The sequence below is a fragment of the Cavia porcellus genome, unplaced genomic scaffold, assembly GCF_034190915.1.
Source record: "Cavia porcellus strain 051 isolate PalLab524CR breed Dunkin Hartley unplaced genomic scaffold, mCavPor4.1 scaffold_18, whole genome shotgun sequence".
Lineage (NCBI taxonomy): Eukaryota > Metazoa > Chordata > Mammalia > Rodentia > Caviidae > Cavia > Cavia porcellus.
Genome location: NW_026947501.1, coordinates 21994440 through 22019095, shown reverse-complemented (window position 1 = coordinate 22019095; position 24656 = coordinate 21994440). Strand labels below are relative to the sequence as shown.

The 24656-nt window shown below is 35.9% G+C and overlaps 1 protein-coding gene and 1 long non-coding RNA gene across 4 annotated transcripts in view; one reads left to right on the top strand and one right to left on the bottom strand.

Moving 5' to 3' along the window:
- Nucleotides 1-2184: 2184 nt before the first annotated feature.
- On the bottom strand, nucleotides 2185-22826 carry Etaa1 (ETAA1 activator of ATR kinase). 3 transcript variants are annotated; one of them, XM_063229530.1, is made up of 7 exons: nucleotides 22496-22826; nucleotides 21189-21317; nucleotides 20869-20945; nucleotides 17657-17769; nucleotides 15465-17425; nucleotides 7188-7328; nucleotides 2185-4364 (listed from the first exon to the last, which is right to left on the bottom strand). In XM_063229530.1, exons 1-6 carry the CDS (start codon nucleotides 22686-22688, stop codon nucleotides 7201-7203), a joined length of 2601 nt encoding a protein of 866 aa, XP_063085600.1. In that variant the 5' UTR covers nucleotides 22689-22826; the 3' UTR covers nucleotides 2185-4364; nucleotides 7188-7200. The 3 variants fall into 3 exon arrangements, with proteins under 3 accessions (XP_063085600.1, XP_003468984.1, XP_013007056.1); XM_003468936.5 differs by lacking the exon at nucleotides 2185-4364 and having other exon boundaries at nucleotides 4466-7328; XM_013151602.3 differs by lacking the exons at nucleotides 2185-4364; nucleotides 22496-22826 and having other exon boundaries at nucleotides 4466-7328; nucleotides 21194-21317.
- LOC134471290 (uncharacterized) overlaps nucleotides 22078-24656 on the top strand; it is a 106015-nt gene continuing 103436 nt past the window's right edge. Inside the window, exon 1 of the long non-coding RNA XR_010040591.1 lies at nucleotides 22078-22265. This is a non-coding gene — a long non-coding RNA (uncharacterized LOC134471290). The remainder of the gene's footprint in view (nucleotides 22266-24656) is intronic.

The following is a 24656-nucleotide window of genomic DNA, read 5'->3' as shown; positions in this document are numbered from 1 at the left end:
AAGTATCTTATTTCTCCATTAGAAGGATAGTTTTGCAGGGTATATCAATCTGGGTTAAAAGTTGTTTTCTTTCAGGACTTGAGATACAAGCTCTTCTTGACTTGAGTGTTTAAGAAGTTGGCCAGGATTCTAATGAGTTTTCCTTGATAGGTGATCTATTTTGGTTTCTCTGATTTTAGTATTGTTTTCATGCTGAATTTCTGGGATCTTGTCTATTGTATGTCTGGGTACAGGTTTATTTTGGCTATGGCTGTTTGACATTCTATATGACACACTTACCTAAATATCAGATTCTTTCCCTATGCTTGGGAAATTTTCTATTCTGAAATATTTTTAAGTCATTTTATTTGTGCTGACTCCTATATTTTCATCGACACCTATCAGTCCTGTATTTTTCCTTTGCTTTGTCTTGGAGCTATTGAATTTTTATTTCATGGTTCCTTGTTATTTTTAAGAATTTCTTCCTTTCCTGATCATTAGCTGTGATCCTATCTTCAAGGTCTGAAAGTCTATCTTCAGTTTTGTTCAAGTAGTCGTGCCAGCTTTCAGTGAAATATTTAATTTTCTGGATATCTCTTTGAATCTGTTTCATGCATTCTTTCCAATATTGTTCATTCAAGGATTTCATCATCTTCCAATGTTCCTGTATTGTGTTAGCTATGTCTTCTCTAACTATGCTGAGCAACCCCTTTATTAAGGTTGTTGTTTCTTTGCTTCAGAGATTAGATCTGATCTGATTTTCTGTATAGCCTCATGGATTTGCTTCTTTACTTCACTTGCCATCTTTTTAGAAATTTCAAGTGTGTGACTTCCAGGGTCCTCTATTTCAATGTCTCCTGCATTTGTTCCAGATAGGCTGGGGATGTGAAATTGCATTTTGCTTTTTTGTTTTGTCATTTTCACCTTCGGATTAATATTTAGGTCTTTTCAATTCTACTAGTCTCAAGTGTCCATCGTGTGTTCTTAGGGTCCTACTGTGAGACTGATGCTCACCCACTTGCAGGGTCTTGCACTGCAGGGAAGGGGCCAGTCACCTGAAACCCTTCTGCAGGGACAGTTGGGTGGGTTCTATATTCTAGCCAGCCTAGGTGTATTGATGTAAACCAACCTTTAGCTCACGTTGTTAGTACAGCTTCAGACTGTTCAATGTCGCCAATATGGTATGTGCCCCAGCTGGAATCATATTGTCACTGGGGTCTCACAGCCCCAACTGTGTTCCTCTGGGTAGGAGGAGGCCTTGCTGGTGCTCTCTCCAGCCCACCTAGGGTTCTCTGTTTGGAAGTGCTCACTTATGCTCCTGCCAGCCTGGCAAGGTCTTTCCAGATTGGGGAGAAAGTTTGCCAAGGCTTCTTCTGATCCATTGAGGACATCTGTGGCAGGGTAGAGGGGGACAATAACTCACTGTGCTCTTGCTGGACTGCCACAGTCCTATGGGTGGGGGGGAAAGGACAAGGCCTTTATTAGCGCACCAAGTTACTGCAGGTGGTGGAAGGAGTCACTGATGCTCCTATTGGCTGCTGAGGTTGTCTGGGTGAAGGGGATAGGCAGCAAGGGCACTGCCAGCTGCTGAAGTCCAGCGCAGGGGAGGGGCGTATGAGGCTCCCCTCAAGTATTGCAGTCTATCAAATGAGAGATGTCTGATGCTCCCGTTGGCTGCTTTCAGGTCAGCTCCTTACATTTAAAAAATTTTTTTTTTCTTTTTTTCCTTTTTTTTTTTTTTGTCTTTTTATCGGTACCGGGGATCGAACTCACGACTGCCTGCTTGGAAGGCAGGCACTTATGCCGCTGAGCTAAATCCTCAGCCCCTCATTTTAAATTTTTAATGTCATTAACTAGTTGCGAGTTTTTTAATGCAGTTTTTTTTGCCATTGTTGCATCCTCTGGGGCTTTTTTTTTTCTGAGATAAGATCTTGCACCTTATTATGTAACCCAGGGTGTCTCAAACTCAATCGTAAGCCTCCTGCCTCAGCCTGTGCCACCTTGCCAAACCACCTTCATTCTTTTAATCACTATCATTCCATTCATGTAAGTTTGACTTCACTAAGTTCTTTGACTGCTTATTCTTTCGAAAGATGCCAACATTCTCATCAAATTATTGGTTTTATAACTCTTTGTTGGACTTTCCATTTCCAATGTTAACATTTTTTGTATTTTCATCTTTATTGGTTAATTTCAAGTTCTCACTTTTTAAACATGTCACAAGAGTTTATTATAAGGAGAAAAGTATACAACAAACTGTGCTTTGAGTACAAGGTGAATTATAAATAGGCAATAATCAACTGCTAACACATTTTGAAAGGAGCAACACAATTTATCATTCATGACTGAAATATGTGTGACTAGTAGACTGAATGAGCTGTACAATCAGTCCTTCATACAATTATTCAGTTAACATACTGAGATGGTTGATCTTAGTTGTTTGCTAGACTGGACTGAGATGCCTAGATAGTAGTAAAACACTAAATGTGCATGTGAGACATTACCATGTGGGTCAGCAATGAGCAGTAAGACCCAGAATATGGACAGCAGCAGTTAATGGGCTGGAGGCCTGGATGAAACAAAAGGCAAAATGGGGAAGTTTGGCCACTCATGCAAGCAGGGCTCTTCTTCAGTGTGGTTCTTTTTTGTGGTTTTTTTTGCTGTCACTGCCTATTACATCAGACTCCAGCTTTTTTATCCATTGAGTGCAAACTCTTGCTATTCTTCTGGGAGCTTCTAGGCACTCAGCCCTGAACTAGACGGTATTGTTGGTTCTTCTCAGGCTTCCAGCTTTTTAAGGCTAAGTAGCTACGGTTTGCACACAGCCACTGTGGGTCTAGCCAACTTCTTATTATGTAAGCCAAGTCAGTAAAACTGCATATATAGCCTATTGGTTCTACTTCTTTGGAGGATCCTAATACACTATATAAATAGAAATGTCGAAGTACAAGTGATAGTGCATGCCTGCAATTCTAGGATTCTGGAGGTAAGGCAAGCTGATTCCAAACCGGAGCCTGGCTTTGGCAATATAGAAATACTGTCTCAAAAAACACAAAGAGCTGGGAATATACCTCAGTGGAATGGCTCTGGGTCCAAACTCTAGTACCAAAACACAGAACAAAAAACTCCAGAAAGTGAAATTGCTGGAAACTAACAATTCAAGCTTGTCAAGAGTATAAAATAAAGGGGCCAAGGATTTAGCTCAGTGGCCTAAGTACCTGGTCTGGCAAAAACAAGGTCATAAGTCTGATCCCCAGCAGCAAACCAAACCAACCCAACCCTAACCCAAACCAAACAAAACACAAAGAAATAATTTTTTTTTCTCACCTTTATGCTATTGCCATGTATTGAAATTTTACATGTTATGGACTCCACCAGACTGTTACTATTTTTACTTAACCAAGTATTTTCTAAAAAGATTTCAATAACCTTTAAAAAGTCTATTATATTACTTATGTGTTTATCATTTCTGGTGCTTATGATTCTTTTTTGTGGATCCACATTATCACGTTCCTAATCTCTTATAGTCCGTCTTGAAATTGAGTTTTGTTTGGTTTTGTTTCCCTATCTGGCTGTTTCAACCAGAAGATGCTATAACATGTGGTCTTTGTTATTCCTTGTTAGAACTAACCTTATGAAACTAGCACTTTTCCAGTTTTACTGGAAAACAGTGTACTATCAGAGAATATCTGTGATTTCCTGAAGAGAATATTGTATTTCCTCCTTTTCTAACTACAACACCTATCTGTGTGAGATTGGACTTTATTCATACATTTCAACTATAACAACATATTGTAACAAACTAATTGTAGAAAGATTTAAGAATCTAGCCATATGATGTAAGGTCACATCAAATCCTTAACGAAAATAGAAGCGATATTGTTTTTCTCACAAGTTTCTTAGAAAAATTTTCCTAAAGATTTGTGCTTACACATGATAGTTCATTATTTTTAAATGTTTCAGTACAGATCGGTTCTACTATGTAAATATGAATAGAAAGAATGATCATAAGACATTTAGAGACTTCAAGTTACAGAAGTACAAAAAGGCCTATAAACTAATACTGTTTCTCTATATTATACATCAAATTTATCTACTCACCTTGAGGTATAACAGTGATGGAGAACTTCCAGAGTTTTCAATGATACAGTCCGCTACAGCGCATATCATACGTTCATCACCACCACCATACACCATATTTTAGACTAGGAAATTAGTTTGTCCTCAATAGATTTAAGCCATAACACCCAGAAGTTACTAAAATAATGAAGCAAAGTGAAGATGGTTACTCCCTATTCTAACAGTTGAATAACAAAGGTGAAATTTATGTGCATATACATTCATATAATCAGCATTCACACAAGCAAAGGAAGTATAATAGTCATCTGCAGCATGAACAGAAAAGAGAAGAAAATTCTTGAGCTAGAAAATTTAACAGATCTATATTCATGAAATTTCTGGCACAACTGACTGAAATGCTTTAATATTTTGCTGTAGAGAGAGATAATTTCCATAGAACACTAGTCGTTACAAAGTGTTCTCAGAAATGATAGTATGATCAACATTTAAAGTCAGAGTCTGGTATGGTGGCACACAGCTATAATTCTGTCTGAGAAGCATGAGGATTTCAAGTTTGAGCCCAGCCCATGCAACACAGCAAATACTGTATCAAACAAAAGAGAGAGAGAGAGAGAGAGAGAGAGAGAGAGAGAGCAGGGCAACTTATACTTTGTGCAAATCCTCACTAGTCTTCCTGCCCATCACAATTCTGAGGTTTTTCTTACACTTATATTGACCACAATGGTAACTCCTGGCCTTGGGACTGAAGGCTCCCTTTGAATCAACGCAGTTCCCAGTCACTGAAAGCTTTAGCTTCAGGGTCTATAGGAACAGTCTTCAAGAAAAACCTCCTTCCCAAAACCTGTGAGAATGCAGTGGTGGTGGCAGGTTGCGAAGACACAAAAGCTACCTTGACTGTGGCCTGCGTTGCCTGATCCAGGCCCCAGGCAGAGCTAACTCCCAGCTCCTGATGTGCATTGGAAATGCTAACTGGGGCTTGCTAATCACAGCCATCTTTCTAGCTGTAGCTGTATCTATTACAAAGACTTAACAGCAAACCTCTGGCCAGGCTTTGAAAACTACGTGGACAGTGTTTCAAAACTCAGCCAGAACTTCCTCCTCTCTTCTGACAATCCACTGTGCCAATAGGCCAGGAACTGACCAGATGTGGAATTAGCAAGTGTTTTTCAGAGATCTTAGATTTAATTCAGTTTGGGTGCTGTGTGCTTCTATTTGTGTTATGTCTTCTCCAGTCCTGATTTAATAAACTCTAATCTGAACCTTAAAGAAAATCACAACCTTTGGTATTATATTACTTGAATTCAAACCTCAGTTACAAATTTTTTCTAATTGTGTAATTTTGAGAAAATTACTGTTTATCTGTATAAAAGTGATACTTTGTATAGTCATTTCTAAAAGTAAATGAGTTCAATACATAAAGTTGCTTAAAACTATTTCTAGTAAATAAAACATTTACTAATGCTATGTTTACCAATTATGATTTTCTTATGGAGTATAAAAGGGGGCACAATGAACTCAATCACATATGCATTCATTGTGAGGTCTGAAAAGGCACAAAGACAAGTGTGATACTTTGTGTTTGAATCTCATAAGTAATTATGATCAAAACAGTAAGAGCAATTGAAAACCACATTCAGCTTTTAATAAATTATCATTCACATTACTCAAGTGTTAAACTAAATTTAAATCATTGCTAGAAACATTTCTAATTCTAAACTTCAGGGAATCAGAGTCAAATTGATTCAAGTGGGGCATGACCCCTGTTTAAATTTTATCACAGATATTCAAGGTATAGACGGAATACAGTGAAATAACTTCAAGAAAAAAAGAACTTTTCTTCACTTTCTTACATACTTATCTGCATTATATATTTTTAGACAAATAATATAGGTTACTTAAAATCTGTTACTCTATATACAAAAATAGGACAGTATTTACAAAAGGATACACACCTGAAGAGCAACAGTTACCATGTTACCATAGCTGAAACAACTGAATGGTGGTGAAAACTGTACCACTGTATTTCATATCTGTAACCTCCCTAAGGTCTCTTCAAGTCACTGAACATGACTAAAGCTTACTGCTTTATGCCCTCTACTTAGACTGCTATAACTGGCATAACAAATTACAAGAAGGCAAAAAGCAGAAGGGAGGACATTGGGAAACATAATTGGGAAGAAAATCACAGTTACAGGAAAACTAAAAAGAGAAAGCTCATTCATATATCCTGGAAAGATTAATTCTTTAAAGTAAGGAACAGTAAGTATTGCTATTAAACAGTCCTTGATATGCTTTTAATTATATTCTTTTAAATGTAAAATAATTACTGTTTCTTTAGGTTAGTTTATAGACTACTAGCTTGAAGCAAACGGTATTAACAGTTTAGTTATTCAATGATATGACTTTAATACAAGCACAGCTTTAATTTGCCTGTGACACTGAAAATAAATTAGTGATTTTTTTCACCTATACAGTAACATAGATCAGATATCTAAAGTTTCTGCTGGTTCTAAACATTAATTACTAAAGTAAATTACTTACTGTATAGATCCTCTGCTATTCTTTTTCTAGACTTCCTAAACCAATGTTTATCCTAAAAATGGTGGAGTTTCCAAACTATATCATTTAGAAATACTAAATTCAAATGTACTTTAAGAACTGAAAATAGTAATTTCCTTACAAATAAAACTGAGGTTCTTATTTCCTACCAAGCATGTTCCTAGCGTAATGGAAGTATTAATTAAAATTTGGAAATGAAAACTTTAAAGTAATAGTTACTGAAAATAAAACAAGGTAGTTTCTATTTACTCAGGAAGTCAAAGCTTGGTAGTATTAGGAAAAGACAAAAAAATAGGTAGATTACTTATTTTTTGATCCTCTCTAAGGGGAAGATTTAAAAATACAACTATATTCCTCTGTATAATTTTATTACATATTTCCTAATGTTTCTGAATTTCTATAACTTATAATTATTTTCACATTTATCTCCAGTTTCATTTATCATTGCAAACAGTGGTTTATTAAATAATAGAGCAGAAGTCCATGCTTTATAAGTCAGCATTAAGTTTCTCACAGAGAAATAAGATAAAATACTTTCTATCATAGATAGTCAACAGTTTTTCGCTTACAACTAATATTTCTTTAAAGAAATTGGATGGGAGCTGAATTTACAGATGATGCCTGGACTTTGGCCTTTCTTCGAACCAATGCTTCTTGTCTTTTTCTCTGAATTTCTTCGGGAGAACACTTTCTATATTTTTCCTCTTCCTCTAAAAATTAAACAAAACATATATATTAATTTACAGCACACAGACTAAATATAAGTTTCCAAGTATATAATGTCCTCCTGTTTAAAAGATAACTAAGCACTGATAGATCTGTCCATATTGGATGTACCCTTTTCAGTTAAATTCAGTAAAATCAAAAACTGACTGTCCACCAAATAATTCTTGTGGATAATAAGAGCTAAGTTATATATGAATATATTAAAAAACAGGCATTTAAAGTGCTATATAAGCTTCAATAGAAAAGCAATAAAACAAAAATTGAACTGAGTACATTGGGTGTGGTAGTGCCTGTAATCCCAGCACTCAAAGGCTGAGGTAAGAGGATCACTGTCAGTTCAAGGGCAGCCTGCGCTACCTAGGAAGTTACTGGCCACTTTGAAATACTGTACTTATCAAGATTCTGTCTTGGGAAGCAGAGAAGATGGTGGATAGATAACAGCAGCTACGGAGGCTCTCTGAGATAGCCAGTTTAGATTCCAGGAATGGTGCGGTGTGGGGAGTCCTAAGCAGAGGGAGATATACCCTGCTGACCTAGGAACAAACTAAGCTGAGAGAAAACAAATGGAACAACTAAAGTCTCAGTGCCACCACTGGAACTTGCGCCTCTGGAAACCACGGCTTGATTTCTCTGCTGCTGCTGCATCTGAATTGGCACAGCAGGGACAGAGACGCGAACGCTCTGAGAGCGGGAATCGGTGAAACGAATTGAGAGCAGAGATGGCGAATGCCCTGCATCGACCTGCAGTGAGTGAGAGGAACAGCGTCCCTTCCATCGACTAGGAGGCTCCAACAAAGGACATTCTGGGACTGGGCAGAATAGCCGGAATAAGGCGCTGCAGTAACCTTAGTCACATATTCCCCTCTCAAGTGGAATTGGTGGGGAGCGCTTGACCACGGTAACGCCATGGACTAAAACCCAATAGGCTAGCCCAAACCAGGTCCCTGCGCCTGGAGGTGCACCCTAACGCAGCGAAGCCCTCATCAGGTTGACTGACCTGGAGGGGCGGGCCCAGCATAGGCCGCTCAGGTCTGTGTCTCCCTAGTACACTGCAGTGGGCGGGAACACCTAGCCCACACGACTCAAACAAACCGTAACCAACAAAGAAAGAAACTGGGCCTCCTACATATGCCTGATAGACAAGTAAAGCAAGATATAAGTAGAATAGTTAAATGCTAAGCACCTCTCAAGAAAAAACAGATGGTGGAATGGAAGAACAGGAAAAAAGGGGGAGACTTCTTTGATGGAAAAAATAGAGAAAACATAGAATACATGAAACAGGTTCAAAGAGATTACCAGGAAACTAAAAACTCTATTGAAAGCTGGCATAACAGCTTGAAAGAAACTAAGGATAGATTATCTGAACTGGAGGACAGATTTGTAATGTGGGAGCATGAAAGGAAAAACTTCTTAAAAATAACAAGGAAATAAGCAGTAGCAATACAAAGGCTAGAAGATGACAAAACAATCTCTAACTTAAGAATAAAGAATGTGAGAGAAGCAGCAGGGGTAAAAACAAAGGAACTGCAAAGGCTATTCACAGAAATAATGAGGGAAAACTTCCCAAATATAGGAAAAGGGAAAGATGCTCAGATGTATGAGGCAGACAGAACTCCAGCCACTTACAATCAAAACAGAATTACACCCAGGCATATAATAAGATTCCAGAAATCCAATATAAGAACAGAATATTAAAAGTTGTCAGAGACAAGAAACAGATCACTTACAAGGGAAAACCCATCAGAATTACAGCAGACTTCTTGGCACAAACCATCAAATCTCGAAGAGCACAGGGCGAAATAATCCAAGCCTTGAAAAACAATAACCTCCAGCCAAGATTGATATATCCTGCACAACTGTCCCTAGAAATTAATGGAGAAACAAGTTGCTTCCAAGATAAAGAGGAACCGGGGGAATTTGCAACCACAAATCCAACTCTACAGAAAATACTGCAGGACATTCTAAAGAGAGAGAAAAGTACCAGAATACCAGAAACAATGGCAGAGAGGCCACAATGAATGAAGTAGAAAGCAAAATGAAAGACAAACAGAGAACTAATGACAGAAAAAGAGCACAACAGAAACAAGGCAAAGAAGGTTGGATATAGTTTCTAATATAGATGGCCTAAATACACTAACTTAAGGGAAAAAAGAGAGACTTTCAGGCAGAGTGGATCAAGAGGTAGGGTCCACCGAGAGACTCTTTATAGGAAATACAATTAGCTTGAAGAAGGTTATATAGACCAAAATCAAGTATGAGAAGATGGAACTGAAGTGATAGGGAACCAGAGAGTAATAGGGGTAACCTCGCCAGTATTTATGGATAGGTTGAATAGACAGGCTTTAAAAAACGAAGAAATATAACTAGAAATCCAACCCAGGAGTGAGAAAGTACAGAAATACTTAGGTAAATAGTGGGTTGCCCCCCCCAATATAAAACCATGAGTGATAGGGAGACCCAAAAATACAGTTCATCCTGGGGGTGGGGAGGAATAGTCTTCAAAAGAAAAAAAAGCTAATAGTGTATCAGGAATTAAATCCTTATTACTTGCACCCACTCTGCTTGTTTGGAACTTGTTCCATTCTAGTTTGTATGCAAGCACTGGATCTGAGAGCACAGACAGCTGACCTGAAGATATCAGGACACAGCACAGTGGTCATCTTTAACTTCCTATTAACTCAATCAAGATCCCTGTATGACTTATACTGTTGTATCATGACTGATCTTAGTTAAATCTGAATTGTTTGAATACTGCTTATTATTAACAGATTTTAATCAAAACTGTTAGGTTGCTGGTATCAAGTTGAGGAGTATAAACAACTATACTGAAAATGACAATGATTCACCATGATATCCATTCTGATTTATTACTACCTGTTTTTGTATCTCTACACTACCTACAAAATTGTATTTCTGTTAATTCTGTTATGTACTGATATATTCAATTATACTTTATCTGATGATATAGCCAATTCAGTTGATGATAACAAGAAACAGGATAGTAACCATGGTAGAACTTATGCAGCAGTTTTATATGTCTTTTTAGTTTTATGTGTCTATAGGAATATGTTTAGTTCTGTCCTGCTTTGTTCTGTTTCTCCCTCTAATATAGAAAGGATAGAAATACATGTTAAGACTCATGCTTGCATAAAACCTATAAACTGTTTATGAGAACTGATCTTATGATACATGATGAAATGAACAAATACTTTGAAGGAAAGAAAGGGGCACTGCAGTACCCAGTGCTGATTCCAGAGTGTTATGATGTGAAATCCAGCAATATTATTAATCTTTGTTCAGAAGGATTTTAATTTAATAAGTTTTGTTAGCTCTCAACATAAATGAAGATATGGATATATGCGAACATGTCTAAATGGATAGGATTGATACTTATATTACTTAGTTTTTATTAGATAAGTTGAACAGAATAGTTTGCAGTCTCCCTGGTTGAATTTCCATTTATATGTTCCACTTTTGTATCTTGAACAATTATTTGTGGAGGGACAATATGTATACATCAACTAGTGATTTATTACTGTTTATTTCTTTTCTTTGAAAGTATGTACTATTTCTGCCCGTTTTCTATTCTGTTTTATCTTTCTCTAAATAAAAAAAAAAAAAAAAAGATTCGGTCTCAAACACTGGAAAAAAAACACATATTATTACCTCAACTAATGTATTTTACATAAGCTATATTAATACTTACAGCTACATTTTTCTCTACAGAGCTACATACAGTTTTTATTTCGAGCATTGAGAAAAATATTTTGGAGAAACAGTTAAATCTCTCACATCAAACTGGCAACATGTGACACACTGTCGAAAGATTTAATTTGGAAGCCGGGAATGTAGCTCAGTGGCCCAAGACTCTACCTGGCAGGTGTTAGGCCGTGAATTCGAACCCCAGTGCAAAAAACAAAGAAACAAACAAAAAAACCCCAAAAACCCAACCCAACCAACCAAACAAACAAACAAAAAAAACACCACATAAACAAAAGAGATTAATTTGGAGTTTGCATAGCATAGAAATGTTAAACTGGCTCTTTGGAGCTAGTTGTCTATTAAACTTAGTTAAAAGTTTATCTTAGAACTATTTTCATATTTGAATATTTTAAATATAAAGTACTAACAAGCCTAATACATATTTAAGTGACCTTTTATTGGTAAAACTTTATGCTGTAAAAGGTACTTTTTAGAGAATAAAAATTCGCATCTAGAAAAAAAGAGAATTTGTTATAAGATCCTTTTTTTGTAACTAAATGAGGAATTTCTCAAAACATATCTGTCATCCCTCTCAAATAAACTGGATATGAGAGAGGATAGTAAGAGTTAAGAAATACATATTTCAAATAAATTTCCCAGATAATTTTGAATGGGTTAATTCCTAAACTATTTTTCATTCTAGAAAGACACTAAAAGAACTTCATAACTGACTACCTACTTTAGTCTCAATGTTGACAAATAAAAACTTTAGAATACACACACACAGAGTCTACATTCAATTGATTATAAAGCTGGAAGGAAACGGGTTAATAATGCACACTGGCATAAAAGAATATAATTTCCTAATATTGGTCTTGTAATTGACTTGATAATATGAAAAGTAATGTCCAAAGATATAAAACCATACCAGGAAAATCTGATTTAGGGACAGCGATCCATTTTCCCCATTAGTCTTTCCTTTAACTCAATCGGAATAAAAATACCCTTGTAAAATCAAACTATTCCAAGACACTAAGCAAAAGTACCCTTTCTTAACTTTGATTTTAAAGAACCAGGGGTTGCTACGGTTTATATCTGGATGACCCCCAAAGCCTCCTTTGCTTTTGAAAGCTGACTGGATTATGGGGGCTGATAGCTGACTTGCTGTTAGGAAGTAGGGTGTGGTTGGAAGAGGCGGTCGCTGTAGGGTGCACCCTTTCTGGCTTGTACTTTTTCTCTGTGCTTCCTGTCTGTGTCTCCTCTGTCACACTCCCTGCCTTGGAGCCAGCTGTCTATGAACTGAAACATCGTATTTTATTGGTGTCAGATACTAAGTCAGGGATGTGGAAATTTTGTTTCTCTAAAGGGACAGAAAGTAAATGTGTTAACTTTTGAAAACCATATGCTCTTTGATTACAACTGTTCAACTACACCACAGTAGCATAAAAAGTCATTGACAATACATAAAAAAATGATATGGTATATTGAAATAAAATCTTGTTTATGGACAATAAAATCTGAATCTGATATAATTTCTAAATGCCATGAAGCATTATCCTTAGTTTTTTTGCTACTATTTAAAATGTAAAAACTATTTTTAGTGTGGTGTCTTTGCATAACAACAGGCTACCAGACTGAATTTGTACAGGCCATAGCATGCCCTGAATTAAATCAGTGAGTGTTAAGTGGGTTTTGCTTCAAAGGTATTCTCTTGAAAGCAGCTTGCTACACACCAAAGTTTGGAGGTAGGAACATATAAAATATTGACAAGGTTAATACTAATTAAGATATGGCGCACTCTCAATAAGTTTACAGAAAAACTGATAAGATAAGCTAAAAAGCAAATTATCTATTTATAAAAATGCAGATGAAATCACAGGAGCTTGGGGAAAGCTGAAATACTCCAGAGAGATTAATCTATAATGGTATTTTAACTATATGTAAATAAATTCATGTTAGAAACATGATTGAATTAGTTACAGTATGTTCACTTCAATGGAAATTTAGATATTTAAAATCATAGGTTGACAATTTTGAAAGCTTCAAAGCATCTAGTTTGGGCTATGATATGAAGAAATCTTTGTCAATGTTTTTAAGCATGTAAATTTGTTCTGTTCTGTTTTCCTTTAAGACAGGGTCTTGCTATGTAATTCAGGTTGGTCACAAACACTCAGCAATTTTCCTGCCTCTGCCTCCCAAGTGCTTGAATTTTACAGACATGCACCCCATGCCTGGGTTAAGTATAAGGTGGTGTAACATTCTGATAGAGAAATTTGGCAATATCCATTAAAAATGAAAATACTTCTGGTTTTTTAGGAATTAATAGACATAAACAGAGAAGCATGCAGAAGTTTATGTAAAATGATATTCATTACAGTTTGTAATTATAGAAAAAAAATCCTGCAACCAACCTAAACTTCCCGCAACAAGATATTAATATAAACATTGCTGCATTGATGCCTATTCATTAAAACAAATGAAATAAAACTACTGTATTAACTGGAAAATACAGCTATATGGAATAAAAATAAAAGCAAGGTGTTAAATAATGGGCATATATTATTCAGTATTATACACTCCCGTGCGCAACCACAGAAAATGCTCCATGATACATATACAACAAACTAGTGGTTTGCTTTGATAAAATGGCTTCAGGAAATGGGAAACTGAAGATTTAATTTGCCACATCAATTATTCTACATTGCTTCTCTCTTTAAACAAGCAGCCTACTACTGTTAAGTTAAAAAAAAAGGCAGGAGAGTCATTTAAATAGGACAATTGAAGCAGAAAGTAACAATGAAGAAAAAAAAACAACAGGTGGCCTGCTGGTCCACACCTGTGATCACAGTACTACTGAAGAAGAGAGCAGGAAGATTTTAAATTCAAGCCCAATCTGGGCAAATTCTGTGACTCAGCAAGATCCTGTCTCAAAAAGATTTTTAAAAGGGTGGGACATGTCATGCAGTGATAAGGCCCAGTATCTCCAGTTTATACTTTTGTAAACTTTTTATATATATAAATTTACCATACTAGCACTGACCTATGTAATTGGTAAAAAAAGTCTTAAGTTAGCTAGCTTAACTAGCTAACACAACAGAAATCAGTACCTCAGAGAAAGTACATCTAAATCACAGTAAGTAGGTAGACACATACTGTGTTTTAAAGGACAAACAGAAATTGGCCTCATGAGTACACCAGAGCTTTAATGTTTTTAGTATAGAAAACACCATTTCCAAAGACATGAGACAGAAACAAAATTATGCTAAATGCATTTTCTTATAAAAACATAATATTACTGAATTTTAAGATTGTCACACAATATTGCATAATGTTCATTCAAATATTAAACACCTAAGTGTCAAAGGTTGTGGCAGGCAAAGTATTCACAGGTAAGACAGAAACGGACACTAATATTTAATTATAACTTGTGAGGAGATGAAAAAATTTAGAAATGACAGAAAATAAAGAAAAGAATTATCTATAGATTCTCCAAAGAAGAAATCTGAGAAGTTATTACTTATAATGAGATATAAGGATACGAAAGCACCAAGAGAAGGGGATCAAATGTTGGGAAGTAGTTTTATTCAGCGGAACAGCAGTCTAAATTCTTAAACGAGGAAAGAATGTATCCTGGTTAAGAAACATAATTGATACAGCAGAGGATTAGCAAGACAGGCACTTCAAGGAGAGACCATCAAGGCTTTGTAGATCACAGTGTAAGGTGGGGATTTCATTTGAAATATGCAGACAATTACTGAAGGCTATTTCACACACAGGAAGTCATGTGTGCCAATCTGATTTTTAAAAAGAGTATTCCACTATCTATAGATTATGAGAGGAGGCTCATAAAAGATTTAGAATAATCTAGTCAAGGAATGTATGTTTGGAAAAGGTGGGTGTGGTTAAGAACAAGATGGATGATCCTGAGATACAAATTTTGAGGTGCAATCAATGGAATTTATTGATAGAATGGAGAACTGTGGAAAATACGAATTGGAAGGATGTAAAATGACAGGCTCTAGGAAATAAGTAAATCACAATTCTAACTGTCACAATCTGCACCGCATTTTACATCAGGTATTATGCTAGCAAACATATTTAACTAGAAAATCCAGAAAGTCAAGTATTATTCACCTCACCATTCTACTAAAGGTAGGAGACACTTTAAAGTTTTAAACCATGAGATACTTAACAAATATACATATATTAAATCTAACACTGCAATATACTTAGAAGCATGAATTTCTAGAAAATAATAAATTATTGAATACATAGACCACTTACTATATGCCAGTCACATAAGTGCTAAGAAAGAACCCAATAAAATCCTTTGAATCATAAACCACTTATCCCTTGTGTACTGGAGCATAATTATCTGAATCTACAGTAGTATTAAAGAGAACTACATTCATACATACCTTTGGAAGACTGTCTCAAAGATTCAGAAAGTTTCACCGAAGGTTGCTGTCGGTCAGCCTCCTGTAAGTTGACAGTTTTCTTTTTCTCTACACTCTGTGTAATTCTGGTAGCAGGCATATGTTCTGCTGAATGATTCTGATGAAACTGAGGATTAGTCTGAGAATTTTTTAGCTTTGTAAACGTATACCTTGAGGATCTACCTGTTTTTGGGTCACTGTGAGTTTCACGTGCTGTGGTCACACAGGATAATCGCTGAGTACTCAGTCTCTTACTATTAACAGTTTCCATGCCAATATGATTGGAGCTCCCATTAACATCTGAACTTCTTGAGAGAAACGATCTGGAACTAGTCATGTGTATCGGCGCATCAGAATTACTCCAAGACACATGTACACTATTGATCTCACAATTTGAGTTCTTAGAACATGGAGTCAAGTTTGTTGTAGGACCCAAAATTTGTGGTGAATTTTCACACACTTCCCTTTTCTTCATCTTCATTGGTTTGCCAATTTGTGAGTTACTTGTCAAGAACGATGTCTGTGCTGAAAAGCTGCCCAGATTCAAATGCTTTGGTTGCTCCAAATGACTTCCTCCTTTAGATACAGCAGGCAAGCTCTTGTGTCCATGTTTGGTATTATTATTGATCTCCAGAGTACTCTTGCTGTCCTTTATGTCTTGTTGCTGGGTTAATCTTTCAATATCATCACATACTTGATATAACAAATCATCATCTACATCATTTGTTTCCCAAGTAGTCTCTAATTTATGACATGCTTTAATAATTTCACTAGCAAATAATGGATCATTCCAATCATCAATAAAAGAGTCTAACTTTGATGCATTAGTCTGATTTAAGTTACTAACACCAGTTGCAGCACCAAAAGAATCAATATTAACAGGTGCTGTAAAAACATGCTTTAAAATGGGCTTATTTTTTTGTTCACTAGAGGATTTTGTATTCAAAGGCTTTTTTTCAGAAGCATTTACATTGGAAATAAAGTTCGTGTGAATATTTTCTTTTATTTTTGTCAGGTTAGATACAACTGTAAAATTCTGAGTTTTGTCCTGAATAACAACTTTATTGAATGACTTCTCAAATTTCATTTCGTTTCCAGTGAGTGGTAAGTTGCTTGTTTTACGGTTTGGATTGGGTGAAAAACTGTATTCTCTAGTGTCTCTTAGGTTATGCGTGTTTGAAGGAAGATCTTGTAGTATTTTTGAATCTCTTAGCCTAGTATCTAGACTTGTATTTGTCCCTGATATACTGTTATCATGGGCAGTTTTAGAGGGAAAAAGTTCAAGCATTTCAGTATTTTGTACAACGAAAGGTTCATTTTCTAGTAAGCTTTCCCAATCATCCTCAAAATCATTGGTAGGAAATGCGACCACGTGCTTATTAGACTCTTCTTGCTCCTTAGTCTTGGGAGTCAGGTATGATTTTGTCACTGTGGGAACACATACTTGAGGAGAAAGTGGTACTGGGGTTTTACTTGGCAGTTTTTCAGTGACCAGAGTTTTATCAGTAATGATACTCTCCTTTGTCAAAGGACTTTTTTCCCCCAAAGTAGTATTACTGTTGTACAAAAAAGCATCTGACAGATCTTGGCTTAGCTGTCCACTACATATCTGAGTAGAACCATCAAAAATTGCATTAAAGGCTGCTTCAACATTTGGGTCAAATGGCTTCTGACTGCTGGTTTGATCATTTGCCACAGATATCACTAGGTTTCCTCTCACGGGCTTATTTAATGTAGCATTATCTATTTCAGGAACTACTTCACATGATGAATGCATTTGTACACAATCTTTACAATTATGTAAAGTCTCTGTGTCTGAAATTATCTGGACAAAATCATGGTCCTTCTTGGTTTGTTCTTGAATTACATCTAGCTCTTCCATATTTTTATCAAATTGTTTAGCCAATTTCATCAGTTCTTTCTCTCGATTTTGTGTTTTTAACCTATTAAACAACATTTAAAAAATTATAACTAAGAAATCATGATTATACTATAAACAGTCAGTTATTTAATATAATTCAATGTTAAAACTCTAAAACTTTAACTTACAAAACAATTTAACTTCAATATTTTACATCTCAAAACTGAAAAAATTTCATTTTGATACGTAAACATTATTATTAAAATTAAAAATATTCACTGACTCTCAAAAAAGCTGAAAAGTTTGAACTCACTTTGTGCAGCTGATTTTTACTCTTGATTTTTCTTTTGCTACAACAGGAGTACAAGGAATAGCAGTTTCACCAATCCAGATGTCCAGCATAGGATTTGCTGCTGGTTTGTCATCCTTTGGAAAAGGGAGAGAAGGAAAAAGAACTGAAAATAATGGTATATACACAGGGTTATCCTGTACCACTTGACTGAATTTTTCTTGTCAATGGAATGTAACCTATTGTTGGACAATCTATGTGACCTAAAATGATAACACTTAGGTAGAATTAATGCCAGGACTGAATTAAAGATAGGTCTCGAGTAGTACTAAGAATGAGGCAGGAATAAGAACAAAATGTAAATAGAACAAAAAACAGTCAGGATAAAATCTAGGAAAAGGTCATTTTAGATTTGGAAATTTTTATTAAGCTTTTCAGTTGCTTGATTCCCCCAAAACTCTAGAGGGTAAGCTTTATGAATTAATTGTAAACCAAATCAAATTGATTAACCAGTCTTTACAAGAATTTTATAATAACTAGAACACATGTGACTGTCATATGAAGTACAAAATATTCTGATGAGGCCAAGGATATAGTTCAGTGGTAGCTCAGCATGTGCAAAGCGCTAGGTTTGATCCTAGCATAGCCAAACCACCACACCAAAAACAAAAACAAATTCTGATTACTAGATTACATAAGACGGGAAGGAAAAGACACTTCCTATGATGCCTTGCTATCTAGCACAATGATAGACATAAAGAAAATGCCGTTTTATACTTAAAAGCAAGTAAATTTAAAGCACTCTCACAACTTGATATTTCAAAGTCCTCCATGAAACAAGCAGTTTTACCAACTAGAACTTAGTTGACTTTAGCACTGCAAAATAGCCAAGAAAATCATTTTAACTTTTGGATTCAGTATTTTCCTTCTGTTTCAACAAAAATCTCTAAGGAATTTAAGGAATACTCTTAATGATTTAACTGTAGACTCTCACCATTTAGTGATTGTCAATTCATATAATTTTCAAGGATTTAATATAACAGGAATCCAATATATGTATTTTATTAATAATTACAGAACTTATTGACTTCTAATTTTAATCCAGATGCTATATAAGGTAGCCAAACAAATTACTTCAGTTCATTTTAAAGAATATACTGTAAAGTTATAATAAATGAGGTAAAGTTTCTACCATTTTTAGACAAATAACACTAAACACTGCAGAAATGACTTCATTTAAAATGGGAGTGCATATTTTAAAAATGCCATTTCTAAGAACATTACAAAGAAATTAAGTAATGATTTGAGGATAACTCATCTGATAAGCTCCTAGAGAGATCTGGAGATTCTGAAAAGATTTGTATGCTTTAAAAGTGCTCAGCTGAAGAGGGTAATATTAATAAGCATCTAATTTCACTGTAGTTTTTCTATTACACAAGTTACCACTTGTGTTTCTTTATATGAGCTATTATTTCCATCCCATTTAGGTAAAGGATCCAATAATTTACTCAACAATCTTTTTATCACTATTTAGGCTGGCCAGCCCAAACATATTTTATTATGCTTCTTTCATGTGAAACCCACAATTAATGAAGACTTATTGTTAACTCACAGAGAAAGTAAAATTGTGGCACAAGTGCTATTTACCTAATGAACTATACACACGTACATGAGTTTCTATGACATGCTCGACAAGGAATGTTGAACTAGTAGCAACAGAGTTGTTTTGATTGTGCTACTCGTAACTTTGGATATTTTACAGCAAAGAAAAATTTTATATCCTGACTCCTCCATATGGATGATGAGTCCTCATAACCACATATTGGGCAAATGCCACCTATTGTTTATGGTTAACATATAGTAACTATCCAAGGGCATGTTAAGGAAAAATACTGTCATTCTTTCAGTGAAAACACTAAGAAAACACCGCATGTTCTCTAGATTTAAATGTTGTTAAGTAAGGAAAAGTGAGAAAAGAAAGGAAACAAGATCAGGACAGTTTCATGTATTGGGTTTGTTAGGAACAGTGACAGGGTTAATACAATAACTCCTATTGTGTTATTGGATCTCACTGTGTCAAATGATTGACTTAAACTCCTATTTCTATTTTACGCAGGCAGAATAATAACTGACAGCAAGAAAAACGCTTGAAAATGGTTCTATTACAACAAATAATTCAAACCATTATAATTAAACTTACATTTATAGTGTTCTACTTTATAATTTTTATCTACTTTAATCTTTATAAGACAAATAATAATTCTAGTTCGTGGCTGAATGAACTAGGTTTCTAAGAGTTTAAGTGGCTTGCCTGAGGTCACACAGCAATAAGAGGCTGAGTGAAGACTAAATCTAAATCATTCTAAAGTGATAAGATGTTAAACACAAAGAGCAGTTTCAATGGGGAAAAACTGCACAATAGACCATAAATAAATAATAACAAAAACATCTCGAAAGTTTAAATTTGTATTGACTTGTTCTATTATTTTAGTAACTTGAAAAATGAGGCCATGTTGTTACATTAAAAACAAAATAATCACCAAGTTCTTGATAAAAGTCACAACTGTAAAATCACTAAAAGAAAACATATTCTTAAACGGATGGCCGTCAGTGCCTGTAGGTTCAATGTCCATGGATTTAACCAACTAGACACTGAAAATATTCAGAAAAACTTTGTATCTATACAGAAAATGTACAGACTTTTTTCTTTGTCATTATTCCCTAAATAATACAATGTATCAACTACATACACAGTATCCAACTACATACACAGTATCCAACTACATACACATTGTATAGGTAAATGTAATCTAAGTAAGGTTTAAAACACATGGGAGGTGCCAGGAGTGTAGCTTAAAGGTACAGTGCTTGCCTAATATGTGAGAACGAGTCTGATTTCCAGCAACCAGAATTTAAAAAAAAGGAAATAAAGTATATGGGAGGATGTGACTCAATTACTTGCTAACATTACACCCTTTTACATAAAGGAACTGAATACTGCAGATTTTGTGATCTGTGGGAATCCTAGAAACCAATCCTCTATAGATCCCAAAAGACCACCGAATATATTACCAATCTCATTTATGTTTCTTTAACCAAAACATGCATTTCAAAAACAGGTAAGGTAAAAATAAGAGCCAATTATAAAAGAATGTATTTTTATAAATGAACTGTACAAGGACTTAGTGCTCATTTTTCATTGTTTTAAAATAAACTCTACAACTTGAGATATTTACCTGAGGAGCAATACGATTGACAATATGTGAAATCACATCAGTATCTGTGGTGTAAATCTGTTTTTTTCTTCCTTTACCTAAAGAAAAAAAGGCATTTTTATAAATTTTAAATAAAAAACTTAAATAATAGCTGGCATTTAAAAAAATTATTAAAGCTGCTTAGATGACAGCACTCCTGCCATTACATGCAGATAACACAGATAAATTCACAAAAGATTCTCAACAACATTCATACTGTAACAAGTTCTTGGTGTCACTTGAAATTCTATTTAAATCTTAACCATTTATCAGCTATTCACATAAAAATGTTAAGAGATTACCTAACTGTTTTGTCACTGGAGAATTCTGGTCCCAAAAGATATCATTCTGCCCATCTAGATCATTTGGAGAACTAAAGGTACATGATAGTAAATCCATTTTCAGCATTCTCGTTGGTGTCTCATACTTTTCTGTATAAAATATGATTAAAAGAACAATTCTATTTTAAACCATTACTTGACTTCACAACACTCCAAGTCACATAGATTGGACTAGATTAAAATATAAAATTTTCTTGTAAAAACAATTACATCAAACACAACTGAAAATTGTTTTACATGAAAATCCAACTTTAATACTTCATAAGTTTAACACTGTGGAAAGCAAGTATTTTCAGAAAATTTCGTAGCTGAGTGTATAATACTGCATAAGCTCAGTCTGTCCACTTATCACTTAAGAGATTTTTGAGGAACTACCTGTAATTTACAGGTGCATTTCAAAAGAAAAATCAAATGCATCCTAACAGAAAGTCCAATAAAAGTCTATTATTTCCCCTTTATTAGCTCCATCTCATGTGCATTAGCCAATTTCATAAATTTTTTCTCGATTTTGTGTTTTAACCTATTAAACACTTAAAAAGTTACAACTAAGAAATCATGATTGTATTATAAACATTCAGTTATTTAATATATTTCAATATGTTAAAACTCCAAAACCTTAACTTACAAAATAATTTTACTCCAATATGGAATCTATTTTCTAGGAAGTTTTATCTAAAATCATTTTTCACAATTTGTGTTTTTCTTACCCGAGTTTTAAGAATATGTTCCAGGTAAATTTTTCTATGTGTTTTACTCTTATTACACTTAATTTGTTAAAAGTCTTTTTACAATACCCAAAACTGATTCTATTCTTAAGAGACATTACAGCCAGCAACTTCCGGTTTAGCAGCCCATCGCTGAGGCTTTGCGGAGACCAGCAGTAGCTTTTCATAGGTCCCGTTCTCTAAAGTGAAACAGGGCAAAGAAGTTTAGGGGCAATGATTCTCCTGGGTACACGCCGAGGGCTACTGGCCCGGCAGCTGTACCTCCTCGCTGCAGACTAGGGCAACACGGGACGTAGATGTACACCGCACACAGGTAAAGCATTATCCTGAGCCGGGTAAGGCAAGGGAGCGGTCAAACCTAGCCTGGCAGTGCCAGTCTGGGACGCCAGATGCGGGGTGCAGAGGGTTATTTATGGGCTCGCGAGGGGTGCGGCTCACAGAGAGCACAGTGAGGGAACTCCACCCCACCCCACTGTTCCCGCTAAAGCCTCGGCTGTAGGCTGCAGCGCTGACGCCAGATAAACCTCGCTGCCCGTGTCTCACCCTCGGGGTGACTTTTACTGCACGAAGCGGCTGCTGGAGACCCTTCGCCAGGCCCGCGGGGCTCCGAGCGGCGGGCCGACCTCAGCCGCCGCCTCTCCGGCTCGACCATCGAGCTGTGTTTCTCAGCCACCGCCGTTTTGCGCTGCGCGCTCTTCGGACTGGGGGTGTCCCCGTGTTTCCTCCGCCGACTCATTGCTGGGAGGCCCCCATCAACCAGCAGCCTAGTTCACATTTTGCAACAAGATTGAAGCACCAATACTATAAATGAAAACTCCGCGCTGATGGACGCTGCCATTTTGGCTGTCTCGCGCGCGCGCAAAAGGCTGCCACTGATTGGCTGAGTCTGGACGGAGGGGCGGTGCCGGCGTTTGCCACTGATTGGCTGAGTCTGGACGGAGGGGCGGTGCCGGCGTTTGCCATCACTTGCGCTTGCGCTACCGGGACCTCAGCCCACCGTGTAGGGTGGCTTGGTTGCAGACCTTGGGAGTAGAGCTCAGGCAAATTGTCTTTTTTTTGTTTGCTTGTTTTTTGGGTACCGTGAACTCATGACCTTGCACTTGCCAGGCAGGTGCTTATGCCACTGAGCTGGGAATTTAGCTCAGTGGCATAATCGCCTGCCTTGCAAGCAGGCAGTCGTGAGTTCGATCCCTGGTACCAATAAAAACGAAAAAGACAGGAAAAAAAAAGGAGTAGAGCTCAGGACCTAGTAGTTCGGAGTGTGAGGTTGTAGTGTTCATAGGAGATTGGATCCATTAGCAACTCTTCATTGAATTTACAATCAAAAGTACACATTGCTCAAATTCAGACTGTTGTGGGTTTTAGGCATGGATTAGGATGAAAATCTAAATTTCCTTTGATGATCTGTGCATAAAAAAATACAAAAAGTAGGAAAATTATTAAATTTGAATACATTATTTAAAGTAGGAAATAACGGATCTACTGCATACAAAGTCAATACTAAAAGCTCAATTATGTTTTAGTAATTAGTAACAAAATTTGAAATTTTCTGATGAGGCATAGTGGTATGTGCCTATAATCTCAGCTTTCCGGAAGCTGAGGAAGGAGGGCCACTGCAAGTTCAAGGCCAAGTAGTCTTCATAGTGAGTTCAAGGACAGCCTGAACTGTATAGTGAGCCCCTACCTCAAAAAAGCAAAACAAAACAAAAACCCTGAAATTTTCAAGGTATTTGACATAGTAGCATATGAGATAATAACTAGAAATAGATATAACCACAAACTGTTGCTTCCATTGCAAGAACTATCATAGTTTTAAAAGAACTTAACACATTCTACAGTTTATACTGTGTCCATTGTTACAAAATTGATCTATAGATTAAATTCAAATACATTAGAAATCTCAGAAGTGTGTGTGTGTGTGTGTGTGTGTGTGTGTGTGTGTGTATCCTGAAATTTATATGGAAATGCAAAGGGTCGAATATCTAAGAAAGTTGATCTCTTGAAGAATAAATAGTAAAATGGGATATCTATCAGGTTAAGACATTGATATAATGATAAAAGGCTAGACAGACAGATGAAAGAAACAGGGCATAGTGGTTCAGGCTGTAATCTCATCTCTATGGAAAGCTGAGTCATGATGATCTACAAATGGAACCCAGCTTGGACAACTCAGAGCAAAGGCTGTGGTTTCAATTCCCACTATCCCACAGGAAAAAAATCATTAATTATTTTATAAGATTATATAATAACCTGTTACCATGACAAAATGAATTTTAAATAGAACAAAAGGTTACTTTTACAAAGAAAATTATAATTTTTAATAAATTAAATAGACAACTTGAGAACTATCAAAAGCATTAAAGGGAACAATGGACAAGGTGGAAATTGAGAGAAGATCATTGTAAGATGTGTAAGGGCTCATATATAAGCTATGAAAAAACTGATCAATAAGAAAAACCGAGACATTTGAGCAGGATTTTCATAACAAAAATCTGGCAGATAAATTTATAGAGAGTGTAACTTTTTTGTTAATCAGGAAACGATGAATGAAAACTATCAGAATGGGTAAAATTAAAAAGATGCACAGTACAGCTGTCCAGCAAGTAAACAAACTGGGTGGGAACTGTTCTATATCACCAGTTAACAATAGAACTTGGTGAAACCACTTTGGAAAAGCAATTTTTGATGTAGCAGTCCCATTCTT